The sequence below is a fragment of the Spermophilus citellus genome, assembly GCF_964194105.1.
Source record: "Spermophilus citellus genome assembly, chromosome: 15".
NCBI classification, from domain to species: Eukaryota; Metazoa; Chordata; class Mammalia; order Rodentia; family Sciuridae; genus Spermophilus; species Spermophilus citellus.
In genome coordinates this window covers 32,370,244-32,397,383 of record NC_138195.1, presented here as the reverse complement: position 1 = coordinate 32,397,383, position 27,140 = coordinate 32,370,244, and the positions used below count along the sequence as shown (strand labels likewise).

At 34.6% G+C, this 27,140-nt stretch overlaps 1 protein-coding gene across 1 annotated transcript; it reads left to right on the top strand.

The window, feature by feature from the left end:
- Positions 1–22,590: 22,590 nt before the first annotated feature.
- Positions 22,591–24,534, top strand: LOC308634381 (melanoma inhibitory activity protein 2-like; the record flags this gene model as incomplete). The annotated part of the gene is made up of 2 exons (XM_081268219.1): positions 22,591–23,940; positions 24,025–24,534. The coding sequence occupies 2 exons, from the start codon at positions 22,591–22,593 to the stop codon at positions 24,532–24,534; spliced, it is 1,860 nt and encodes a 619-aa protein (XP_081124345.1).
- Positions 24,535–27,140: the final 2,606 nt, after the last annotated feature.

The following is a 27,140-nucleotide window of genomic DNA, read 5'->3' as shown; positions in this document are numbered from 1 at the left end:
CACAGGATATTATTATGGTGATTTATTTTTATAAATGAGAAAATCAAGGCTTAAAAATGTTCTTACTCTCAGAGATAATGATACAAAATTAGAAGTTATGGCATTAGTATATAAATTTTGTTTTGTCTGGCTCCAGAGGACCAATCTCTTAAACTTCTAGAATGATTTATTAAATGCAATTATTGATGAATGACTATTTGTACTTTTGCCTGTGTTTAGTTCCCCCTGAGGTAATTGCATTTGTAATTTAATTAATCCTGTGCATCCACCCTTTCTTTCTCCCAGTTACCCCTGTGGTTACTATTGTTTTACATTCTCCAATTCTTTTTGTTTTATAGTTCTCTACTGAATCATATATAAAGGAGAGATTGTTTCTTTATTCCAAATAGTGTAGCAAGATCCCCTAGCAAATTACTTATATGAAGCAAGTGGGTTTTATTAAAGGTCACATTTACCTAACTGCCATTTTTTAATCTACTTACATTGCTCATTATCTAAATATTTATTTATTGGCTCATGTTAATACATTTTTTTTTTCATACTGAGAGTAATGGACTTAGAATTGGGGAATTAGAGTCAGGAGGAACTTGAACATCATTAAGTACAAACTTTTACCCAAAGGAAAACTCCCTGAATGCTTTCCCTGACAGAACATTATTCTAATTCTGATTAATTATGGCAGCAAACTGTAAAATAGAATGCCTCAATGCAGTGAACTTTATTGCATGGATGTATTTGTTCAAATATTATCTCTAATAGCTAGCTCAAATATTTTTCTCTGCAACTTTTCAATCATTGCTTCTAGTTCCACCTTCTTAAAGGATAAAAATAAGTTTAAGATGCACACTTCCAGAATGCCACATGCTCAAACACTTTAAGATATCCAAATATCCCAAGATTTCTTTCTTCCTTTTTTTTTTTTTTTTTTTTTGCCAGACCAGCTGTTCTCAAATCTCTCAAACACTCGGCTAGTCCTTCCCCAGCATGATGAAGGAGAAATATTCATTGGTGTGTATTGCCATACTGGTAGTAATCAAGGCAATTCACAAAATTCCCTAGGATGATGAGCAAGTTTCTAAATCATAAATCCTTCCATGTGTTAATTTTAGTTATTGAATTATGGATTCATGAACAAGTGGCATTTTAACATTGTCTACCTCATAGGTTCCATGGCTTCTAAGTTCTATCATTCCCCTTTGAATTCTTCCTTTCCTTTTTGCACAAATGATTGCAAACTCTGTCAGCTTGTTTCAGAATTGGTGCTATTAAAGAGTATTACCTCCCTTCCATGTATCTTAAAATACTTTTTTAAAATTGATTTTGTTGTGATTTTTCTAATTAATGACATAATGACAGTAGCAAGAGATGATTTCATAGATTGGTTAACTTAGAAAGGGAACTATATAAAGTTCAGTTTTAGTAGGAATATATATATATATATAGTCAATTCTTATTATTTGCCCCAGTTCTAGAAAGTTATCACAAGCTTCAAATCAGCAAGCACCAAACTTTGGGGAAGTGCAGAGATAGGCTCCTGAAAAACCTCTGATCTTATTAACTGAAATGCCATTTATGTTACATAGGTTCATTGGCCAACAACAACCTTGTAAAGCAAGCCAGTCTCTTCACCCTTGACCACCTACTCTGCCACAAAACACTTTTCTTGAATATAACACTTGCCATATATTTTTAGGATTCTTTCACAGTCTCCTGATTTGCAGACTTGACTCTACCTAGAAGTTTAACATATTTTATGCTGCATTACATTTTGAAAAATGCAAACCCACCAGCCAGGTCTAGCTGAGAATGGTTTTCTTTTATGATCCTGAATAACGTAACCATTAATTTCTTTTGTTTCAGTTTCACAACAGTGCTGTTGACTATATTTTTTCCAAGTGAGTCATCATCTCCTCCAATTTCCATCAAATCCTAGAATTTCCATCTCTTACAAAGCTTTATAATGCACTAGAGATTTATCTTAACCCTTTCCATAGTATTCTCACATACAGATTTTCTTTTACTTTTTCTGGATAATGTATTATTGATAAATGAATGAATGAAGCATGAATGAATCCTATCTAATACTTGTGTTTTTCCTGTAAGTCATATTTAACCCTTCTGTGCTAGTAACACTGATAACTTCAGCACTATGCTTGAGGCCAATTTAAGCAGTTAAATTATTAACAAAAAAGTGCCAAATGTGAAAAACATAGTATCAGATAGATTGAAAAAATACTATTTACTATATGAGAGTTGATACAGAAGGGCAGAACATTGTGTTGTGTGGCCTCATTTGGGAATGTGGCAATCTGCTAACACCATTTTTCAGTGTTTTGTGCAAGTCCTCAATGACCCTAGAAATTCCATGAATACTTAAGAGTTATAAGAATTTCTAATAAATTAATTTGTAAATGCATAATCATGAATAATGAGGGTTCAACATATTAGAGTTGAAGGATGTGAGCTTTCTGAATGAGTCTACCACACCACAAATTTGTGGTGATACACTCTGTGTGAAAGAGTCTACCACCAATAATCCCCAGCGTATCCTATTAAACAGAGACAAGCAAATGGAAAGACAACCTGTATTCAAGGATTGGGATAATTAATATTGTTTAAGTACTCCTATGACCCAAAGAAATCTCTTGTGGTCCCCAGCAAAATTCCAATGACATTATTTTAGAAGTACTAACAAACCTTGAAATTCATATGGAACCCTAAAAGATCACAAATAGAACAAATTTGAGGAAGAGCAAGCTGGTAACATCAAATATTTTAAATTTCAAAATGCATTACAAAGAAATCAAAGCAGCCTGGTACCTGCATAAAAACAGACCCATAAAGCAATGGAACAGAAGAGAGTGCCTGAAAATAAAACCATTCATATATGGTCAACTGGTCTACAAGGATGACCAGAATACCATGGGGGAAAGGACAGTCTCTTGAATATTGATGTCGAGGAAACTGGGTATTCCCATACAAACAAATGAAATTAGACCATTATTTTACACTTTTTTTACATGCCCAAAACAAAATAAAACTCAAAATGGGTTCAAGATTTAGTTGTAAACTCTGAGACTGTTGAACTTCCAGAGGAAGAGAGGGAAAAATCTTCATGACTTAGGTGATGGCAATTATTTTTTAACAGGAATAAAATCACAAATATATAGTGGAACTTACAGCAAAATTCAAAAGCTTCTGCATAACAAAGGAAATAATAGGCAAAATGAAAAAAGTAAATTGGTGTTTCTTCAAAGAAGACATAAAGATGACCAATAGATGTGTGAAAAGGTGCTCAATATCACAGATCATTAGGGAAATGCCAATCAAAACTACAATGAGATGTCACTTGATAGGATAGCTATTATTAAAAATTCAAGAGATAACAAGTGTTGGTGAGGATGAGGAGAAAAAAGAATCCTTGCACTGTTAATGGGAATATAAATTGTTGTAGTAACTATGTCACAATGGAAAGAGATGTGGAGATTTCTTAAAAGAGAGAGATGACTAAGTAGAAACATAATATTTCACATAGAAAAACATCCAAGTAACCAATGAAATAAATTTAAAAACTCCTCAACTTCATTTGTAACCAGGGAAATCAATGATGCTTATTCAAGTGTGGAGCAGTGGAATCTCTCATATCCTGCTCTGTGGTTTTATAGCTCTTTGTAGCTCCCACTGTACACAGCTGGGCATTGTTTAGTTAAGTGGAAGTAATGCACATATTATGATCCAACTGTTCCACCCTGGGTGTAGATGACAGAGAAACTCATATGTGTTATAGATTAGAGTCACATAAGAAAGACCTCTGAGCTGTTAGAATGTTAAGACCCATCATGTAATGCTAGCTAAAGTGAAGGTATTCATTATTGATCAATGGTATTATTTTCCAACCAAAAAAAAGTTGAATTAAAATTTGGTACTTTGCCTGGATAGTGCAAGAGGCTGAGCCTGAATAAGTGTGAAAGGTTACATTGATTCAGGTTCATGAAGAGATGTGGATGTAAGAGAAAATTGCATACTTAATTACTATATAAGAAAGTCTGAAATGCAAAAAAGGGGGAGTTTTGAATAAAATTAGTGACTTTAAAATAGCTAACAGCAGGAAAAGTCACAATGTTGCTTAAAAGTAAACTAACCACCTGTTGCTATTTTTCTTATCTTGGTGTGGCAGAACAAATAATATGCCAGAATAGCAACCACAAGTTTAAGTTTTATTGTCCAAAATAAATCAAATACCATGTTTTACCAAAGTCTCATGCAACTCCTTTTAGCATAGTACTTTTTTTTTCCAGAAGTAAGCACTTGGAATTAACTCCACGTCTGTATAATTTTTTATATATTTAACCAACTAGGCTTTTCTAAGACACTGCTTTTATCCTGAATTAACATGATCCTGGTTCACTTGATTACTAATTCATTCAATAATTTCACAGTGATTCAACCTGTATAGCAACCTGCTTTCAAAATTTATACATACATTACTCATAAGAAATCAATAGATAAGTGGTAAAAATAGATACATGTAAAGAGTATTGTGAGTTTAGAGAAAGTGATATTACTTTCATTGTAGAAAATCGATAGTATGTTCAGGCAGGAGAAAAGTAACTAAATAGAATTAATGTTTAAGCAAAGAAATTTTAAGAGGAAAATCTGTAAAAGTTTAAGACTATTAAGAATTTAAAGGAAAGTGTGAGCAAGTTGTGCAAGTAAAGAAAACTCTTATTAGCGTATATAAAGGAAATTACTACAAAATTATCTCCTAATTGAATGAGCCATACTAGGTATATGACATTTTCTAAAGAATATATGTACATATAAGGATAATACAAGTATAAATAATAACACACACAATTTTATCTCAATTAGCCCAACACTCTCTGTGGACCATGAACGGAAGATAGAATTGTAACACAGATGTGAAAAGAAAAGCCATAAAAGAAAGTTGTTTACATACTCAACTTTCCATTTCGCCATCCTCATCAGTATTTATTTATTTATTATCATTTTAGTTGTACTTGAACATAATACCTTTAATTAATTAATTAATTAATTAATTAATTAATTTATTATGAATATGTAGTGCTGAGGACCAAACCCAAGGCCTCACATGTGCTGGGCAAGCACTCTACTGCTGAGCCATGATCCCAGCCCCCTCGACAGTATTTAAATCCTGAATTCCTCAACATTTCTTTATTTCTTCAATAATATCACTTTTTAATTACATTTTTTTCCTTTCATGGAAAAGCCAAAAAACATAGTTTTAGCAACTTGAGAATGTATTCAAAATTAAATGAAGATTGAATGTGGAAGTATATTGAACAGAAAAAAAAGGAATGTTGTATTGATACATTAATACAAATGTAGCCATTTTTATTAATTTGAGGTGCTTAATCAATGAATAAAATCATACCACTTCTCTTTTTATGAGTAATTGTGAAAAATGGCCAATATGAGTCCAGGTTAGTTCTTTGTGTCCATGTCCATATAATCTATCAAATGAGGCAGCATTATTGGCTTTACATGGACTTTATGGGTCAAGTCTAAGCCCTTAGAATTGTTTATCTTTTTTATAGGCAATTATGTCTCTCTTCAAAATTGCTTGCATTTTATAATTGGCTTCTGCAAGTTATAATCAGTATTATGGATATGCATATCCTATGTTTGTATACCAAGGAGAAACAAAAAGGTTCATTGAGAATATTGGCATACACTTCTTTCTGTCCTTTAAAAAATATTTTATTGTTTAAAAAGTGCAGACTCTGCAAGGAAAAGGTAGAGTCAATTTTACGGGGGTCCAAAACAGTTCATTCGAGATTCATTCAACCATGTGATATGCCATTATGCTTCAGTGAACAAGACAAGAACCTTTATCTCAAGTGCTCGCATTTTATTGGAGGGAAACATACAAGAAATAATAAAATAAATCAATAGTTTTGGACAGTACTAAATTCTAGGAAGAAAATAAATCAGAATTATTAGTGGTAAGGGAAGACCATCTACTTTAGTTGTGATGGTCTGGGAATGGCGTTAGCTGCTCAGGGAAGAACTCTCTGAGGAGGAGGTGATAGAGAGGAGCCTGCTCAATGACCTGCCAGGAAGAGCTCAGACCCCAAGATGGGAGGAGATTGGCATACCTGAGTGATATTTTTTTCTTAATTGCATGTGCTTAGGCAGTGTGTTATAATCCAAAAGAAATTCCCACCAAAGAGGACAAATTTAGCTAATGATTTAGCAGAATTTATCTATATAATATATATAATATATATTTAATTGGTTTCTTTTTAGTTATATATTACAGTAGAATCCATTTTGATAAAATTATACAAGCTTGGATTATATCTGATAGTAACTAGGACTCCATTTTTATGGATGGACATGATGGTGGGATTTACTTAGCTATTCTCATATATTTATATGGGAAAATTATGACAGTTTCATTCCACTGTTTTTCCTATTCCTATTCCCTCTCCCTTCATTCCCCTTTGTCTAATCTATTGAACTTCTCCTCTTCTCTTATTTGTGTGGAACACAGAGAGCCAAGAAGTAGCACTAGAAAGATTTTGTAAAAGTCTAATGGGAAAAATCAGATGAATATATATTATTTACATGTTGCTTTCCAAATATCATCTGCTGGTGTGGTCAACATGAGTTTGTCAATTTATAGTATAGTTCTTAATTCACATTCACACACAGACAAGCAAAACCTGCTCACAAGAGGATATTGATATTCAGGATAGAAAATCACATATTGAAATTATAGATAGTTAAGTCCAAGCAGATGGTTGCCTACAACATTTATGTCTTTGGTTAACTTTTATTTTGATTTATTAATGGGGCTATATAATTCCTTAATGAAGCATTTTCACAAAAAGCCAAAGCATAGTAAATTATTAGCTAGGCTTGTATTACTGATGTCATAAAAATTAGCAAGTAAATGTAAAATAACAAAACATAAGTGTCAAATTATTTATGGGCTTCTCTTTAAAATAAAGATTTTTAAGGATGCCTGTATATTTTCAGGTAGATTTGGCAGCAGATGCAATGAAGCAATCCAATTAGAAAATATAAAAACAGTTCCCCAAATCCCAGATTATTCAGCAAGAGCATACTGGGGTGTTCAGGGCAATGAGGATCCAGTATAAGCTGTCAATCAAAGGATACTGAGGGAGGGGAAGAACGTCTAGGTGTTGCCAATTCGGAACACATGAGAATTTAGAATAAAATTTATAGGACCAAGTCTAAAGCTTTTATATATAGAAAAGCTTATAAAGAGGTAGATCTCTAGAAGCAGAGACAAATGTCAATTTAAAAAAAAGGAAGAGGGGTTATTGGTTTTAAATATTTTAAAGTCTTGTATTTATGGCCTGATGGGAAGGATGATTCAGAGACTCAGTCAAGTAAGGAAAAGGAATTTTGACCTAGCTGTTCCTCTGATACTTCTTGTAAACAAGGGCTGGACCTACTGTCAAGTGCAGATGCCTGTGAGTCAGAAGGAGTGAACTGCAAGGTGAAAGTCATTTTTAACAATGGGAACACAATGATGTGTTACTTTAGACAAAGGAAAAGGTGAGAAAAAACTGACCTGATATTACATACAGCTCAGTTCTGACTAATAAATGTATTTCTCCCATTTTTCATTTTAAAAAGATCTGAATCACTCCCTTTCCATCTTGCCCCTACCTTTTAAATTATTATTATTATTATTATTATTATTATTATTATTATTATTGCCCCTTCCTTTTTAAAGAGCTAGGCCAACAGGTGTTTTCCCTTTATTAGTTTTTTTTTTTTTTGGTGGGGGGTCATTTAAGAAATGCCTTTGAAATCACTTATTCTGTTCTTGAAAGATAAGTACATGTCCCTTCCCACTGAGTTCTATCCATGTATAATTAGTGGTGTGTTTGAAAAAAAAAGTGCTTCAAAGGTTGAGGTGAAAAATCAATCTTTAATGTGCTTTTGAAGAAAGTCAGTAATGAATACAAAATACAGCAAAGTCCACAGAGTGTTAAAAAATTAAACCAGTTTCTCTGCATGGTTTTGTGATCCCTACAAAATCCTCCTCATCATCTTTCGTCTAACTAGCTTTAGAGTTAGGGTGCATCCTCAAAAAGGACCTAATAGGAAAAATCTCTTGTCACACTGGATTTTCTACTTGGTATAGGTAGATTCATCTCCAGTTTGGTCAGTATTTCTGTAATTATTGCTCATTTATGTTTATATTTTATCCCTCATTTGCTTTTAAGTTTGTCATTGAGAACAGGGCCTATATTTGATTCATGTTTGTGTTCTTCCTCTGAGCACATGTAAAACATTCTGCTTAGTACTCTTAAAATATCTAAAATTGTCTCATATGCAGTGCTATGGCAGTACTTTAATCACTGTAAAGCAGCCTGATGATTAATCACTATGAAAATCTAGATATTCATGATCCAAAAGCCCTGTAAGTCGATGGGATGTGTTCTGTTCCATTACGCTGTAAGCACAATGTTGACCACAACGTATTAGTGGGTAAAATTTCATTTAACTTCCTCTTGGAAATTGCAATATAGTGTTTAAAGTGTTTTTAATATAGTGTTTATAGTGTTTTTAATACACAAGTTATAGTGTTTTTAATACACAAAATAGTCCCACATTTTGGGGGATTATTTTAAATTACCAGATAACCCATATTTTTTGGAAGATTTATGTAAGACACTGAAAAGTGCTTTGTCTGTGCTAACATGTAACCATGGTTCAGTACTTTCTTGTGGAACTTCATGTGTTTTGAAAAAAGATGGGATCATTCTCTTTCGTTATTGTTTTGTCTTTGTACATCCATTTAATTTTATACTCTAATGAAAATGGAAAAAATCTCTAAGTGTCTAAAATTTAATATATATAAGCATAATAAATTTATTTGTCTACATATATAACCAAATAAAAATAAGTTATTTAAAACATTTTGTTATAGTAAATCTGTGTTTTTTTCCCAGATCATAGTAAGAGGAGCTTTAAGGTTTTCATCATTAATTTTGTTAGCTGTGGGCTTTTCATACCTGGCTTTTGTTACATTAGCGTATTTTCTGTCTATTCCTGTTTTGCTGAGAGTCTCTATAATAAATGGATAGTACACTTCTTGGAATGCAATCTTCTGGCACCTCTTCTCATATCTACTGCCGAAGAAGAGATGTTTACTGTAAAACTATCTTATTTTATTGATAATATGCCTTCACCGCCCCCAGCCAACTGGTTGTATTTAAAGTTCTCTCTTTTCTTCAGTATTCAGCATTTAACTATAATGTGTCTAGCTGAAAATTTATCTAGATATATCTATTTTGGGTAGTTTTGTGCTTGTTAAAATTGTGGATTCATATTTTCCATTAAAAAACGTATCTATGGGCATACATATAATTGAAGCAGCTTGGGAAGTTGAAGCAGGAGGATCATGAGTTCAAAGCCAGATCAGCAACTTATCGAGAACCTAAGCAACTCAGTGAGACCCTGTATCTAACTAAAAGACAAAAAAGGGATGAGGATGTGGCTTAGTGCCCCTAAATTCAATCCCCAGTAATGATAATAATAATAATAACCCATTAAAATCATATTAATTTTTTCTTCAAATTTAAAGTGCCACTAATTTCCTCTGTTCTCCTTCTGTGGAACTACTTTTAAACACACATCTTTGTTTTACTTTCTGTTTCTCATTCTTCTTTGAGCTAAGAACTTCAAATCTAGTAGTGCTTCGTGTTTCTGCATCTTCAAATTTACTGTCTTTCTAACTAAATCAGCTATTTAACTCATTGAAGTTTTACTTTCAAAGTTCAATTTTTTTATTTTTGACAATTCTTTACTTTTCTACCCAGAATTTTATATATCAATGAATTCTGTTTTTCATGGTATTTATTCTTTGTCTTAGCACTTCAATCATATCATATTCTTAAATTTTTATTTCATAATTATTATAAAATTGTTTTCATCTTTCAACCTCTTAATGGTGGCTATTTCTTTATCTTTTTTTTTCTTCTTTTGTCAGTTAACTCTTCAGTGTTAAGGATGGCTTTCATACAGTTTTAGATTTTATGTCTTCAGGATCTGACCAGCATAATTGTAGGGGAAGAAGTGTTTATTTGAGGGCTCATGAGGTTTCAATCCACAGACAGCATGCTTCATTCCATGGGGCTTGAGGTAAGACAGATAACATCATGGCGGGAGACGGTGGCTAAGGAAACAGCCCACATCATGGTGATCAAGAAGGAGAGAGAAAGATTTCAGGTCCAGATACAAAATATATACCCCATAGCCACGCCCTCAATTAACTACTTCCTCCAGCCATACCCCACCTGCCTCTACTTACCATTCAATTAATTCTACTAGGGATTAATTCACTGATTGGGTTAAAACTCTCACAACCCAGATTTTTCTTCTGTGAATCTTCTTGCATTGTCTCACATGTGAGGTTTTGGGAGACATATCCAAACCATAACAATTAGGAAGTGTGTCCTGTGTTATGAATGAAAGGCAATTTGATGGTCTGTAAATTGGAGGTCCCTAGAACTCTTATTTTAAAATATTAATGAAATATTATTTTATAATAACCTAGGTCAATTTCCAATTATTTTATTCTGTTCAGAAATTATGAGCAGACGCTTTTGTGTCCTCTGGCCCCTTCTCTCCTAATGTGTCCTCAATGAGTTGAAACTCTTCTAAAGGGGCTTGATAAGGAAACAAAACTTGATTGCTTTTCTTACCTAAGAGTTGATCAAAATATAGGTAAACTGAGAATTTAATAGACTTGTAAAATATTCATTCCTAAGGGAAAGAAAATCTTCCCAGCAATGAAACTGAGCAAGAAGAGAAACTCAATTTTCTCACATGTATACTGACCTGTGAATTGATGTAACACAAAGACAAGTTAGAACTCCTCTTGTCCTTAACTTGTCTTGTTTTCGTTGATAAAATTGATGCAGTTTTCACCTTAGCTCCTTAGGTAATCAATACATTTAGAAAGTGTATTTTAGCAGAAGTGTATTTTACCCATCTACAAAAGCCTAAACTTGCACAGAATTTTTCTTTGATCTTCAACCTGTACTGCCTAACAAAACTGCTAAAAGATGTGAGCAAGACTGAAAACAAGTTGGTAGTCCTTACATTAAATATTAAAGTTTTTATACTTAGGTTTAACACACTGTTATAAGGGGCCATTTCATGCAATCTTCCTCTTTCCAAAAACATATTGTGATAATACAAGATTATTACTTATGCATCCCCAGAGTCCAAGCAAACAGAAAGTAAAGAATTTAAATTTTGTAAATAAAATTTATTACATCTGGGATGATAGTTTGGTATACATATTAAATGTGAATTTCTGGGCTTTTTGCTTACAGATTTTTGTCTTTACAGAATGATGTCTAAGCATCTATATTTTTCTTAAAATTTCCACCATCAATGCCACTATACACCAAATATAGCATTGTTTCTAAATCACGGCTTCTCTTGCTTTGGATTGCTTTAGAATCACTATGAAAATAGAAGCAATAGCGATGACCAGACTATACTCAAATCTACTAAATTGAAATTGCTGATCATAGGGTATGTTATAGTTTGTATGTGAGGTATCCCCTAAAAGCTAACATGTGAAATAATGCAAGAAGGTTCAGAGGAGAAATGATTGGGTTGTGAGAGTTACCCAATCAGTGAATTAATCCCCTGATAGGGATTAACTGAGTGGTAACTGAAATGATAGGGTGTGGCTGGAGGAGGTGGGAATTGTGGGCATGGCTTTGGGTGTATATTTGTAGCTGGCAAGTGAATACCTATCTCTGTGCTTTCTGATCATCATATGAACTGCCTCCCTCTGCCACACTCTTTCTCAATTATGTTCTGTCTCACCTGGAGCCCTGAGGAATGGAGCTGGTCTTCTATGGACTAAGACCTCTGATACCACAAGCCCTCAAATAAACCTCCTCCTTTTACAATTGTTCTGTTTGGGTGCTTTAGTCAGAGCAATGAATGGCTGACTAAAACAGGGTACCGATGCCAGTTTTTATTTATAATCTTTATGGATACTTTTACAAGTGTCAACAAAGGTTAGAAACCACTGATTTAATAATAAATCATGTAATTTAGCCTTACGAGATCCTTAATTTTAATCAATCTCTAGTAACAGGAAAGATTCCCATGGTCCTTTACCTATGCATCTTAATCTACTAGAAAATGCCCCTTAATATTGTATGAATATGTCTATATCTGTCTAATTTTTACCTACTAGAACCATTTTTCTCCCTCTGAAAACATGTGAAGCTAAGAGGGAATTATAGGGATCAAAACATTTTTTCCTATATATATATTTTCACCTATCTATGTATTATGTACTTATTTTGCTGTCTGAATAGAATCATAAAATCAAATAGGGCAAATGAATGCTATTGTTGATGGAGCTATGTGCCTGGTTTTGCGGACAATTCGATCAAAGAGCTGGCATTCGGGGAAATAAACATCAAGATTTTTAGGACACTCCATTGAACTTTTTGAAAGAAGAAATGGTTGCAAATTTTTAGTGGGTAGCAGCCTTTCTTTATACAGAAATAATGGTGTTCTCTTTTCACTACAAGTAAATTATACAGTCACAAAGAACTTGTTTTCCTTTCAGCTATTGCACAATGAGGAAAGTACTTGAATTATTCAGTCTCAAGTACATATCTCAGCTGTTTTAAAACTCATTTTTTTTTCATTTTGTGGGAATATTTAAGCAATGAGCAGTAAACAATCATTTTTAGAACTCTTCTCCTTCCTACAACAATTGCTTAAAAAGAGAGACTTTGACTCTTGGCTGTTAAACAATTAATATCCTCCTAGAAGTTACTGATTTAAACATTTTCAATGGTTCCAATGTCTCTAATAAAAGTATTAAATTTGTCTTCCAGGATAAAATAAATAGGACTAGGATTGATAATATTGTATGCCTGTTATATATGAATATTTATTGATTGTGAACTAAAAGGTGAAAGCTATCAACACATAGACTCTAAGCACCCTAAAACGTCTAGTTTTGCCCTAGATGTGTGTTCCAGCCACAGCTACAGCTCCCAATTCCTGTTCTAGAAACTTGGAAAACCTTTTCTGTCAAGGGCCAGAGAGAAATATTTTAGCTTTTTCAGGCTACAGATGGTGTCTCTCAGGCATTACTCTTTCAAAATTTTTTAAAATTGTAAAAATGATTATTAGCTCCTGGGGCGTTAAAAATTTTAGGGTGTGAGCTGTATTGGTCCTAGGGGCCATAGCTTGTAGCCCCTTGAGGGAAGCTAAAGCAAATTATTCATTTGTAAATATTTATCAAAATAAAAAATATGGGTATATGACAGAGACTGTAAATGACTGGTAAAATTTTTAATATTTTCTGTGTGGGTATTTACATAAAAAAGATTTGCTAATCCCTGTAGTTCCCATTCTTCTATGTCTGTCAGTTGATTTTGGATTTTATCCAGGACATTGTTCATGAAGTACACTTGGGTTTTTTTTTTTTTTTTTTTTTGTGTGTGTGTGTGTGTGTGTGTGTGTTTTTTTGTAGAGAGCTTATTGTTGTTTCAGTAGACAATAATGTGGCTTATTTTTAACTGCAAATTCTGGTTTTAGAATCAGCTAAAATAATCAGATCACATGAACTTACCTGAATTCTATGTCATGTTTGGAAGTTTCTACATATTTGGGGCTTTCTCTGTCTTGCTTCTTTCTAGAATTTTCATTTCAGCCACTGAAGAGTTGCCCCCAAACTCTGACAAACCTGGGAAACTATAATTTTTCTGTCAGAGTTTTACCCAGAATTTATAACTGGCAAACTTACATTCTTCTGGCGGAATATCTACCAAAGGGGATAAGGCTTCCTGGTAGCTTCTGTTTCATTCAGGTTTTGACCCTTGTCTAGAATCTGTCCATGTTTTGTCATTCTCAGAGCTTTCCAGTAATTCTCTCCTACAATTCATAGTTGTAAATAATTTTTTCTAGAGTGATTGGTCCAATGGGATCTTATCATGCCATACTAGAAGCAAGAAATATTTTTATTTGTTTTTATCTATTTATATTCAATTAAGAGTTATTTCATTTTCCTTCTTGTCTTGCATATACATCATTAGGCTAACAGATGGTCCCTGACTTACTATGGCTCAGCTTTGATGGTTTGATAGTAATAGTCATTCAGTAGAAACTATACTTCAAATTTTGGTCTTTTTCTAAACTAGCAGTCTACGGCAGGTACTTTCTCACAATATTGGGTAGCAGCAGCAGCAGGCCATAGTTTCCCCGTAAACTATGCGATTGTAAAAGTAAGCAACTGGTACACTACAGTGTGCTGTGTTTTTGACATTTTAGGATATTGTACTTTATAATTTTGTATTCTATCAACTAGATAAAATACTTATCTATAAGATATTTAATACTTTATTGTAAAGTAAGTTTTATGTTAGATTATTTTGCCCTATCATGGGCTAATGTAAATGTTCTGAGTCCATTTAAGGTAGGTTAGGATAAGAGGTGATGTTAAGTAGATTAGGTGTATTATGTCCATATTTGACTTTGGATATTTTAAAATACAGATGAGTCTATTAGATGTAACCCATCAAAATTGAGGGATATCTGTATTATATTTTTGCTATGGCACCTCCTATGGTATGGTGCCTTTAGGGACACTTTATGGCCTAATTTGTCTGGAAAATCCTATTTTAGTTTGTCCTGATGTGATTATCAATAGTGTTTCTTTTACTTTTAAAATGCCTTGATTTAGTGATTAAATACATGGTCATTTCAATCACTACTGTGAAATGTACTTTAAAAAAATTTTTGAAGCATTTTGTAAGAGAAAATTTTACATCCCAAGATACAACAGGTCTCTTTGGGATGGCATTTAGCAACAGAAATGTTATTGATTTGAATTTGAGATCTGATGAAACTGGAATAATTTCACTGGGGCTATTGACTTCTTTGGGTTTGATCATAGTTTTATTTCTCCTATAAGTTAAAGAAATTTTAGGATGGAATGTATATTAGGAATTCAGACCTTCTCTGAAATTATGTTTCTAAACAGTTTTTAAAAATATTATTGGGAAAGAGGTAATTTCTTTGACATGTGTTTCCATATAATAGAAATGGATATTGCTCTGATGGTGATGTATACCTTATTATTTGAATTTATCTGGACTTAAGTTTTCAAATGCAATAAATTGAATGTATATAATGTATCACTCAGTATCTTAACTTTAATAGTAAAGATGGGTAGCTCAGTGTTACAGTACTTACCTGTACAGAAGGTAAGTATAGTGCAAAGTCCTCTGTTTGATCCCTACCATGAAGAAAGGAGGAAAGAAAGAAGAATCTATTTTGAACAGTTTCTGTTTTCATTTATATTTTCATTATTATAAATGTAAGTTGAAGCTTGGATGTCATTTATTCTTGGTATTACCTCCTAGCTGATACCTTTTTTTTTTCCTGCATGTATCCTTTAAGCAAGTAGACTTTGGTATTAGATAATTTGGGTCAAAATGCCAGCTCTGATAATTTTGTAGCTGAGTAACTTTGAGAAACTCATTTCCCAGAGTTTCAGTTTCATTCTTTCAAAAGATTGGTGTGAAAATTAAATAAATTACCATCTGTTGTGTCTATCATAGTTCCTCTTTCATAATAAGTTTGAAGAAATAGAGCGGATTATTATTACCAATGTATATTTTAATGAAGATTTAGAATAAGGATTCCTGGAATGCTTGCTTATTTCACTATCTTCCCAGAAGTCCCCAATGAATATTCATCTTCCTTAAAATAAAACGAAACTATGGCTCATTTAAAAGAAATTTAGAATGACTGAATATTATTTGTTCCAGGTCATATGTAAAAGGAATAAAATAATAGCAATACTCTGAAATAGTTTTAGTTTCCTTGAAGTGACAGCCCAACGTGTAGAGAAAGGAACATTTGTGCTTATGCAGTGAAATTATATATTCTAAGATGGTACTAGGAGAAAGGGTCCATTATCAATGAAGACAATCTGATTAAAGAATTGGTGCTGAGACTGCTATGCATCTACTGCTTATAATGCAAAATGGCATTTGCCTTAAGAGTTATTGCCAGATCTTAGAGGACGTGGAATTTACAAATGTCTCTCTGGAGGAGATGGTGAATTACAGAGAGAATCTGACATTTTCTTCTTTTTTCTCCACAATCACCATATACCACTTTAACTGATCATGACTATTATCTGTTCAGTTTTTGTAGGAAGCTACACAGAGATAAGTTTGAAAAAAAATATGTACATGTAATGACAATTTTGGTTTGATTATTAAAATATTTTATAAATCTTTAATAAATCTCAATATTACAAAGCATTTATTCAAAGCATTTTTTCTGATATGATTTTTAAGGATCAAAAATGAATATCCTGTTAGATTTGTGATCTGATTAAAGCTGTTTAATATTATTAACAATAATATTTACATTTAAAATATACTGTTTTTAATGCTAGAAAATTAAGAAAAAACACTAATGATCTAAAGCTGAGGAAAAATGTTGGCACCCTTATGTTGTCTTGTATTATAATAAAAATAGTTATTGGCTTTATTAGAAATAAAATCCCCCAAATCGAATTTATATGTTAATAATAGCAATTGTCCAAAAGAGAGATAGTTTGATTGATGTTTTCCAGAAGAGTCAAATTTAAAGTATTTGTCTATGTTTAAATATTTCTTCATCATTTATTGATAACTAATATAGTGTCAATTTTCTATATGGGGAAAAGACAAAATATCTAAAACAGTTTTTAGGCACAAGTTATTCTCATAATTATGATTCATTGGAATATGACTAACCTAGGCTGAAATTTATCATTAATTATTTGAATGCTAAATTAAAGGGAAATTGGTGCTTATATAGGTTTTGCTTTTTTTGTAAAGATGCCATATCTATATATGCTTATGGCAGGCTGAATAATGGCCTCCCAAATGTGTCCACACCCTACTCTCCAGAATCAATGAATATGTTACCTTACATGGAAAAAGAGACTTTGGATGTGATTAAGGATCTTCAGAAGGGGAGATGATTTGAGTGGGCTCAAAGTAAACATAGGGAAGTAGGAGTCTCAATGTCAGAGGATGCAAAAATGTAGAGATTGGAAGTATGGAAATGGAGATGGGTGTGTGTGTTACACTGAAGGCTTTGAAGATAAGGGATAAGGGCTCATGCCACAGAATGAGCAGTCTCTAAATAGACAAGGCAAGAACATGGTTTCTCCTTAAACCCCTGGATGGAGGACAGCCCTGTCAGCATGTTGATTTTAGACACTGACATTTTACATGGAGAATAATTTATATTGTATAAAGCTCCTCAGCTCCCATGATGTAGGCTCCCTATTTACCTCTCTTATTGTTTCTCTTGCTGAGAAAAAACTTTTCGGTTTAAGAAAGTCCCATTTGTTGATTCTTGTTATTAACTATTGTGCTATGGGTGTCCTATTAAGGAATTTGGAGCTTGACCCCACAATATGCAGATCGGAGAAAACTTTTTCTTCTATCAGACGCAGAGTCTCTGATTTGATATCTAGCTCCTTGATCCACTTTGAGTTAACTTTTGTGCATGGCGAGAGCAGGGGATTCAGTTTCATTTTGTTGCATATGGATTTCCAGTTTTCCCAACACCATTTGTTGAAGATGCTATCCTTCCTCGATTGCATGCTTTTAGCTCCTTTATCAGATATAAGATAGTTGTAGCTTTGTGGATTAGTCTCTGTGTCCTCTATTCTGTACCATTGGTCCACCGGCCTGTTTTGGTACCAGTACCATGCTGTTTTTGTTACTATTGCTCTGTAATATAGTTTGAAATCTGGTATCGCTATACCTCCTGATTCACACTTCCTGCTTAGAATTGCTTTTGCTATTCTGGGTCTTTTATTTTTCCATATGAATTTCATGATTGCTTTATCTATTTCTACAAGAAATGCCATTGGGATTTTGATTGGCATTGCATTAAGCCTATAGAGAACTTTGGGTAATATCGCCATTTTGATGATGTTAGTTCTGCCTATCCATGAACAGGGTATATTTTTCCATCTTCTAAGATCTTCTTCTATTTCCCTCTTTAGGGTTCCATAGTTTTCATTGTATAAATCTTTCACCTCTTTTGTTAGTTGATTCCCAAGTATTTTATTTTTTTTGAGGATATTGTGAATGGAGTATTTTTCCTCATTTCCGTTTCAGAAGTTTTGTCTCTGATATACAGAAATGCCTTTGATTTATGTGTGTTGATTTTATATCCTGCCTCTTTGCTGAATTGATTTATTAGTTCTAGTAGTTTCTTTGTAGACCCTTTTGGGTCTTCTAGGTATAGAATCATGTCATCTGCAAATAGTGATAATTTAAGTTCTTCTTTTCCTATTTTTATGCCTTTAATTTCTTTCGTCTGTCTAATTGCTCTGGCCAGTGTTTCGAGAACTATATTGAATAGAAGTGGTGATAGAGGGCATCCCTGTCTTGTTCCAGATTTTAGAGGGAATGCCTTCAATTTTTCTCCATTCAGAATGATGCTAGCCTGAGGCTTAGCATAGATAGCTTTTACAATGTCAAGGTAAGTTCCTGTTATCCCTAGTTTTTCTAATGTTTTGAATATAAAGGGATGCTGTACTTTGTCGAATGCTTTTTCTGCGTCTATCGAGATGACCATATGGTTCTTATCTTTAAGTCTATTGATGTGGTGAATAACATTTATTGATTTCCGTATATTGAACCATCCTTGCATCCCAGGGATGAATCCTACTTGATCATTGTGCACAATTTTTTTGATGTGCCTGTGTATCCGATTCGCCAGAATTTTATTGAGGATTTTTGCATCTAGGTTCATCAGAGATATTGGTCTGTAGTTTTCTTTCTTTGAGGTGTCTTTGTCTGGTTTCGGAATCAGGGTGATGTTGGCCTCATAGAATGAATTCGGCAGAGCTCCCTGTTTTTCTATTTCCTGAAATAACTTGAAAAGTATTGGTGTTAATTCTTCTTTAAAGGTTTTGTAAAACTCCGCTGTATACATATCCGGTCCTGGGCTTTTCTTGGTTGGTAGTCTTTTGATGGCTTCTTCAATTTCATCCATTGATATTGGTCTGTTCAGATTGTGTGTATCCTCCTGACTCAGTCTGGGCAAATCATATGACTTAAGAAATTTATCTATGTCTTCACTATCTTCTATTTTATTGGAATATAGGTTTTCAAAATAATTTCTAATTGTCTTCTGTATTTCTGTAGCATCTGTTGTGATATTGCCTTTTTCATCCCATATGTTAGTAATTTGTGTTCTCTCTCTTCTCTTCATTAGCATGGCTAAGAATCTGTCGATCTTATTTATTTTTTCAAAGAACCAACTTTTAGTTTTTTTAATTTTTTCAATAGTTTCTTTTGTTTCAATTTTGTTGATTTCTGATCTGATTTTAATTATTTCTTGCCTTCTGCTACATTACTCCTCACACTTCAGATAGAGCCCTAATATCCAGAGTATACAAAGAACTCAAAAAATTAGACAATAAGATAACAAATAACCCAATCAACAAATGGGCCAAGCACCTGAACAGACACTTCTCAGAGGAGGATATACAGTCAATCAACAAGTACATGAAAAAATGCTCTCCATCTCCAGCAGTCAGAGAAATGCAAATCAAAACCACCCTAAGATACCATCTCACTCCAGTAAGAATGGCAGCCACTATGAAGTCAAACAACAACAAGTGCTGGCGAGGATGTGGAGAAAAAGGTACACTTGTACATTGCTGGTGGGACTGCAAATTGGTGCGGCCAATTTGGAAAGCAGTTTGGAGATTCCTGGGAAAGCTGGGAATGGAACCACCATTTGACCCTGCTATTGCCCTTCTCGGACTAGTCCCTGAAGACCTTAAAAGAGCATGCTACAGGGACACTGCCACATCGATGTTCATAGCAGCACAATTCACAATAGCTAGACTGTGGAACCAACCCAGATGCCCTTCAATAGATGAATGGATAAAAAAAAATGTGGCATCTATACACAATGGAGTAGTATGCAGCACTAAAAAATGACAAAATCATAGAATTTTCAGGGAAATGGATGGCACTAGAGCAGATTATGCTTAGTGAAGCTAGCCAATCCCTAAAAAACAAATACCAAATGTCTTCTTTGATATAATGAGAGCAACTATGAACAGAGCAGGGAGGAAGAGTAGGAAGAAAAGATTAACATTAAACAGAGACTGGAGATGAGAAGGAAAGGGAGAGAAAAGGGAAATTGCAGGGAAATGAAGGGATACCCTCATTGCTAAACAAAATTACATATAAGAGGTTGTGAGGGGAATGGGAAAATAAACAAAGAGAGAAATGAATTACAGTAGATGGGGTAGAGAGAGAAGTTGGGAGGGGAGGGGAGGGGGGATAGTAGGGGATAGGAAAGGTAGCAGAATACAACAATTACTATTAGGGTATTATGTAAAATTGTGGATGTGTAACCGACGTGATTCTGCAATCTGCATTTGGGATAAAATTGGGGGTTCATAACCCACTTCAATCTAATGTATGAAGTATGATATGTCAAGAGCTTTGTAATGTTGTGAACAACCAATAAAAAAAATAAAAAAAAATAAAGAACCCAAAAAGTTAAACAACAAAAATTAAATGACCCAATCAACAAATGGGCCAAGGACTTGAACAGAAACTTCTCAGAATAGGATATACAATCAATCAACAAATACATGAAAAAATGCTCACCATCTCTAGCAATCAGAGAAATTAAAATTGAAACTACTCTAAGATACCATCTCACTCCAATAAGAATGGCAGCCATTATGAAGTCAAACAACAATAAGTACTGGTGAGGTTGTGGGGAAAAAGATACACTCATACATTGCTGGTGGGACTGCAAATTGGTGCAGCCAATTTGGAAAGCAGTATGGAGATTACTTAGAAAGCTGGGAATGGAACCACCATTTGACCCAGCTATTCCCCTTCTCGGACTATAGCAAAAAGACCTAAAAAGAACATACTACAGGGACACAGCCACATCAATGTTTATAGCAGCACAATTCATAATAGCTAGAATGTGGAACCAACCTAGATGCCCTTCAATAGATGAATGGATTAAAAAAGGTGGCATTTATACACAATGGAATATTACTCAGCACTAAAAAATAACAGGATCATGGCATTTGCAGGCAAATGGATGGCATTAGAGCAGATTATGCTAAGTGAAGTGAGCCAATCCCTAAAAAACAAATGCTGAATGTCTTCTCTGATATAAGGGGGGTAACTCAAAATGGGATAGGGAATAAGAGCATGAGAAGAAGACTACCACTAATAGGGAAGAAAGGTGGGAGGGAAAAAGAGGGAGAAGGGGAGTTGCAGGGAAAATGGAAGGAGAAGCTCATTGTTATACAGAATACATATATGATGTGGTAATGAGAAAAAGAAAAAAAAAGTGTGTCACATTAGATTGGATAGAGAGAAAGGATGGGAGAAGAGGGGAGGAGTAAGGAGGACAGGAAGGGCAACAGAATAGAATAGACAATATGAATGATGTATGTACATTCCATGTATGTATTATATGTCAAAATACATTCTGCTGTCATGTATAACTAAAAAAAAATAAAAAAATAAAGTTAAAAAAATGACAGTACAATGATCTAAAATAACAGTTCTTATTTAACCAGTTGTTTAATTTTTATGGTTGCTTGCTCTATAAAAATAAAACTTAATAAAAACAATATTAAGGGTAAACTTAAAAAAAAGAAACATAAGTCATTAACCCAGCTAAAAAATTAAAAAGAAAAAAGAAAGAAAGAAAGTAGTGTATTATGAGAGTTTTTTCTGTTAGAAATAATTCAAATGACCATCCTAGAAAGAGTCAGCAGGTCTGGGGAGGTAGCTCAGTGGTAGTGAGCTGGCCAAGCATGCAGAAGGCCTTGGAATTTAAAGCCCAATACTGCAAGAAAAGAAAGGGGAGGGAAGGGAGAAAAAAGAAGGGAGGGAGGGAGGAAGGGAGGAAGGATGAAAGGAAGAAAACAAGGAAAAAATGAAGAAAGGGAGGGAGGAAGGAAGGAAGGAAGAAAAAAGGGAGAGGACAAAAGCAGGGAAAGGAATGGGTCATTAAAACAAAAGGGCAAGCAGTACACATATAAGAATATGACCTAAAATCTGTTGAGACAGTTTAGAAAGCTTTAGAATTTGCATGACATCAAACTGAGTGGTATTATGACTGTATGGAAATTTCATAAGAAGCTCCATCTTGGCCTAGCCTAAACCAAACTCAGGGGTGAGTGGCATGGAGAGGACTCCTCTCTGGCTGGAGTGGAAGGGACCTGAACCCCTGGCACTTCAGGATGCACTGGGTAGGGAAGGAAGGGGCCAAGACACCCCTGATGGGCACTTGAGCACCACAAGGCTCCTGGGAGTCCTTCACCCCGGCTCCCCACATCACAACCCCCCCCCCCTTGCAGGGGTTCTCAGTGGTCTGCTCTGTTGCCTGGTGCAGGTTGGAATTCCTGAGCAAACACCTGAGTCTCCACAGCCATATTAGAGGGTGGTCCTGGAAGAAGTAGGAAGGGTTGTGGCAGCATTGTCTGAAGACATGAAACCAGGCCCTAATCCTTATGGCGTTCCTTGGGATTTGGTGATGTGTAGAGCTATTGGATGTTTTTCTCTTCTCTTGTTTTTGTTAAGAAGTTTTCAGTGTGTTAAAAGCAGGCTTTATGTGGGAAGAGAAAAAGAGCTGGCTCTAAAACTTTCTAGAAGAATTGAAGAAAAATGTGAACTACTTGAAAAAGTTAGCCTTATTCAAAAAGAGCATGAAGGCATAGAGTCAACTTTAAAGGGTGGCAGTTTTGAGAAGGGTCCAAGAGAAGCCCCAAATTTAAAGGCAACCTATGAAAAGCTGCATAGGTCCAAACCTAGCCATGGGGATGAAAGACTCTTTCTAGAAAAAGAGCTAGAAGAGCAAAAGGCCAAACATTGTAAACAGGATGAAATCATGGCAGATATATCGAGAAGGATAAAGTCCCTCGAAGGTGAATTAGGATCCCTGGGATCACAAATAACTGAAAGTAAAACAAACCTGAGACTGCTTCAAATGAGTGAGGAAGGACTTCAGCTGGCAATGAAAGAAGCTTTGGATGTAAGTTCCCAGCTTCGGCAATGTCAGAAACCAATCATAAAAGGAGAAGCTGAAGCATGGAGGGAACAAGGATGTGTCCAATGTAAAGAGAGCACCACATTGGAAGACTCTCAAGTCCATGCAGGAAAAGTTCAAAGTGATAAAGAAAATCACGAGGAGTCTCTGATTGAAGGCTTGCTGAAGATGAAAGATAGGTCTTCTCCAAGCGCGGGAGCCCAAACAGATGTTGGCAACTTGGAATGGGGAATGAGGAGTGAATCAAGAATTGGTGCTCACTTGGATGATGAGCCAAAAGGAGCTTTAAAGAAACTGATTGATGGTGCTAAGCTAAAGGCCTCCTTAGAAAACTTAGAAGGACAAAGATATCAAACTTGTGCTTTCTTATCTGAAGTAGAGAAAACAAAGGAAGACCTTAGAGAACAGATTAGAAGTCTGAAGACTGAACAGGCAACCTTACTGTCAGAGAATACACGGCTTGAAGGTGAGAATGAGAACCTTCAGCAGAAATTTAAAGTCATAATGGAACACTATCAAGAAAATATGATGAAACTCTATGGGAAACTCAGAGTAGAGGAAAATTACTGGGTGGAGCAAGAGAAGAAAGTTTCCAAGGTCAAAGAAGAGATGGGCCATATGAAGAAAGAGCTGGAGACCTACAGAAAACGAGCCAAATATCTTGAAGAAGAATTGGAGAGAACCATTCAGTCCTGTCAGGGGAAGATTATTTGCTCTGAGAAAAAAGCACATGAGAGTGAATTGGCGGCTTGGATTGCTGAAAGAAACCTCCATTATTTCATGAAACAAAAGGCTCGCAATGGACAAAAGTTAACTGAAAGGGAGCTTCAATTTGAACTTGTAGAGAAAGATCCCTGTGCACTTGGTGTTTCAAAGGCAGCATTGGGCAGAAAGAATTCCCCCAATGGTCCCTCATCATTGGGTCCTCCTTGGCAAGGTGGATGTTATTCGAATTATGGTAGACCATCGCGACCAGCAGAACTCAGAAGTTCTAATATGCCTTCTTTGGATAAAGAGGATTGGCCTATGTCTTCAGAAAGTCAATCCAGTAGAAAGGAGACCAAATTTGATCCTGGTGATACCAATGTGCCTGATTCATCTCTCTCTGCTGAAAACCAAGCAACTGGCTCTGGCTCATTGTTGGCACCTTTCCCTCCAGTCAGAGGTGAATTGTTTCCTGTGGACCCAAGGAGTCAGTTCACGAGAAGAGGACCATTTTTCCCTCTGCCTCCTCCAGGAAACAGGTATGGAGCACCTCAAGATTATTTTCCACCAGGCCCACCACCCCCTCCATTTTTTCCAATGCCAGATGTCTATGCATGGAAGTGTTTTTCCCAAGACCTTCCCCCAAGAGCTGGATTTCCTCCACCCACCCCCGCATTCTGAAAGTAGAAGTGAGTTCCCTTCAGGATTCATTCCATCTTCAAATGAGCCTGCTACTGAACATCCAGAACCACAACAAATTCCTACTGGTATTTTGGGGCCAATCCCTAGAGAAAGTATAGGTTTAATTTTGGGAAGTAACAATTTAAAGGGGCCATCATGGTGATACCTGGAGTAGTAGATTCTTATTTTGAAGGAGAATTAAATGTTACTGTAAAGTCAAATTTTGCCCTTCGGTTTACTGCAAAAAATACAATTACTCAATTACTTTTATTATCCTGTAATTTGGATGGACATCCACAATTAAATTTGGTTTCCAACCTCCCCCCCCCCCAAAAAAAAAAAGAATTCTATATTTTGCTATGAATTCTTCATTTTCCAATTTTTCTATTGATTTTTTAAAAATTTTCCTCATATTTTATTATATTTAATAAATTAGAAAAATTAGTCTATGATATGTAAATACTTTTTCTCAGATTTCCATTGGAACTTATTTGTGGTTTTTCTTGCAGATTTAAACATTAATTTCAATAAATATATTGATATAGTTTTTATGATTTGTAGATTTTGTGTCTCAACTAGCAAGGCTTTCCTATACACATGTGTGTGTGTGTGTGTGTGTGTGTGTGTCTATTTTTTCCAGCCCTTCTCTGATTTCTTTATCTTCTTCTATATAATTGTTTAATTCTTACTGAAGAATTCACCCTACTGATAAGCAATACTATTTTTACCATATCCTAAATATATATTTGTGTATTTGCATCTATTTATGGATTATACTTTATTAATTTATCTGTATTTAGCATCAAGTACCACATCATTTTAATTTATGTTTATAATTTACTATGCCATAGGACTAAGCCTAACTCATTGCTCTTCTATTTTATAATTTTTCTTGTCCATTGTTGCTTCCAGTTTTTTTTCATAAAATTATCAGCAGCTTATCTTGTTCAAGGAAAACATTTTAGAGATATTTGATTATAATTATATTAATTTATATATTAATTAAGAAAATTAATATATTTATGATCTTTGTAGAAACAAGACATGGTTTCAATTGTGCAAGTCATATTTCCATCTTTCATAATGTTTAAAATGCTCTTCACACAAATCTTGTACATTGTCATTTAAACTTAGTTTTTAGTCATTTTATCACTTTTTCCTCTGAGGTTTAGAAGAGATTTTTTCATTCCTTATAAACTTTAGCATGCTAACATTTATATGTGTGTGTATACACACATATTTATATATATGTATTATATATATACATATAAATATTATTGTTTTTGCACAATAAGATTTATTTTTTTCCTTATTTTTTCTTATTTTTCTTATTTTCCAGAAAAGACCAAAGCCACAAAACACAGACATATAAAAAGCCACTAAGAGTGTAGGAAGAAAAGAATACAAAACTGCTTGCTAACTCAAGAATATTAGATTTCTCCTTTCCACCTTAAATCTTTTCTTTCTTTCCATCTTTTTTTTTTTTTGAAGGACCAAGGAAAGGCAATTTGGACAGTGCCCATATCTGACAAATTGAAAATATAAATTGATTCTAAAAGGTTTACATAAAATCATAGATTATAGCTTGATGATCAACCAAGTAACACAGTGTGTTTGCCCCGAGCCTGCCTTAGGAGGGATCAGCTTCCTGGTCTGCTCTTTTTCTAATATTCCCCAGTACCCCTACATTACCACCCATACTAGTCTTAGTGTTCTCTTTCCTGTGTCTGATACCTACCTCCACTGTTTGCCAAGCCCACAAAATCATACTTCTGTACCATTGCTCATGGTGCCTAACCTAGAATACATCCTACTGTGTTTTATTGACTCCAAATATTATCTCCTCTTTGAAGACCAGAGTTTCCTCATGAAGCATTTGTGTACCATTTCTTACTTACTAACTGTGGCATTTGCCTTTAAGTAATTACCAGATTTTGCAGTTAAACATCTCAAACTTCAAGTTCCAAATATGCCACTTACTGGCTCTATCATCCTGGATAAGTTCATTAACTCCTCAGAAGTTTGATTTTCTCCTAGATACATTGAGTGTAAAAATATTTAACCCACCTCTTACTTATAGTTTTTATCAGGATTATGTATACTTAAAAGTATTTAAGACTGGGGGCTGGGGTTGTGGCTCAGAGGTGAAGGGCTCGCCTAGCATGCATGAGGCATTGGGTTCAATCCTCAGCACCACATAAAAATAAAATGAATGTATTGTGTCCACCTACAACTAAAAATAAATGTTAAAAATTTTTGAAAAAAAAATTATAAACTGTAAAATGGTATGCAAATATAAGGTGTAAAGAATCACCTACAGACTAGAGTCACTCAGCAAAGAGAAAGGAACAGAGCATCTCTCCCTCTTGCTTTGGGAGTCATTCAGAAGGGGAATAAAGAGAGGACTAATTGTTTTCCTTCTGTTTTTCAATGGATAGGGTCTGGCAGGCAGTGGGCTCCAGCCTTCCACCAAGAATAGCAAATAGGCTGTGTCATAGTGCTAATGCTAATGGATTATAAATGCCCACTAGAACACTGTGCTTATGAGTCTGAGGACCCATCTGGTTAGAGAGGGCAGACTGCTGACATCAGTTAGTAATGGGTGT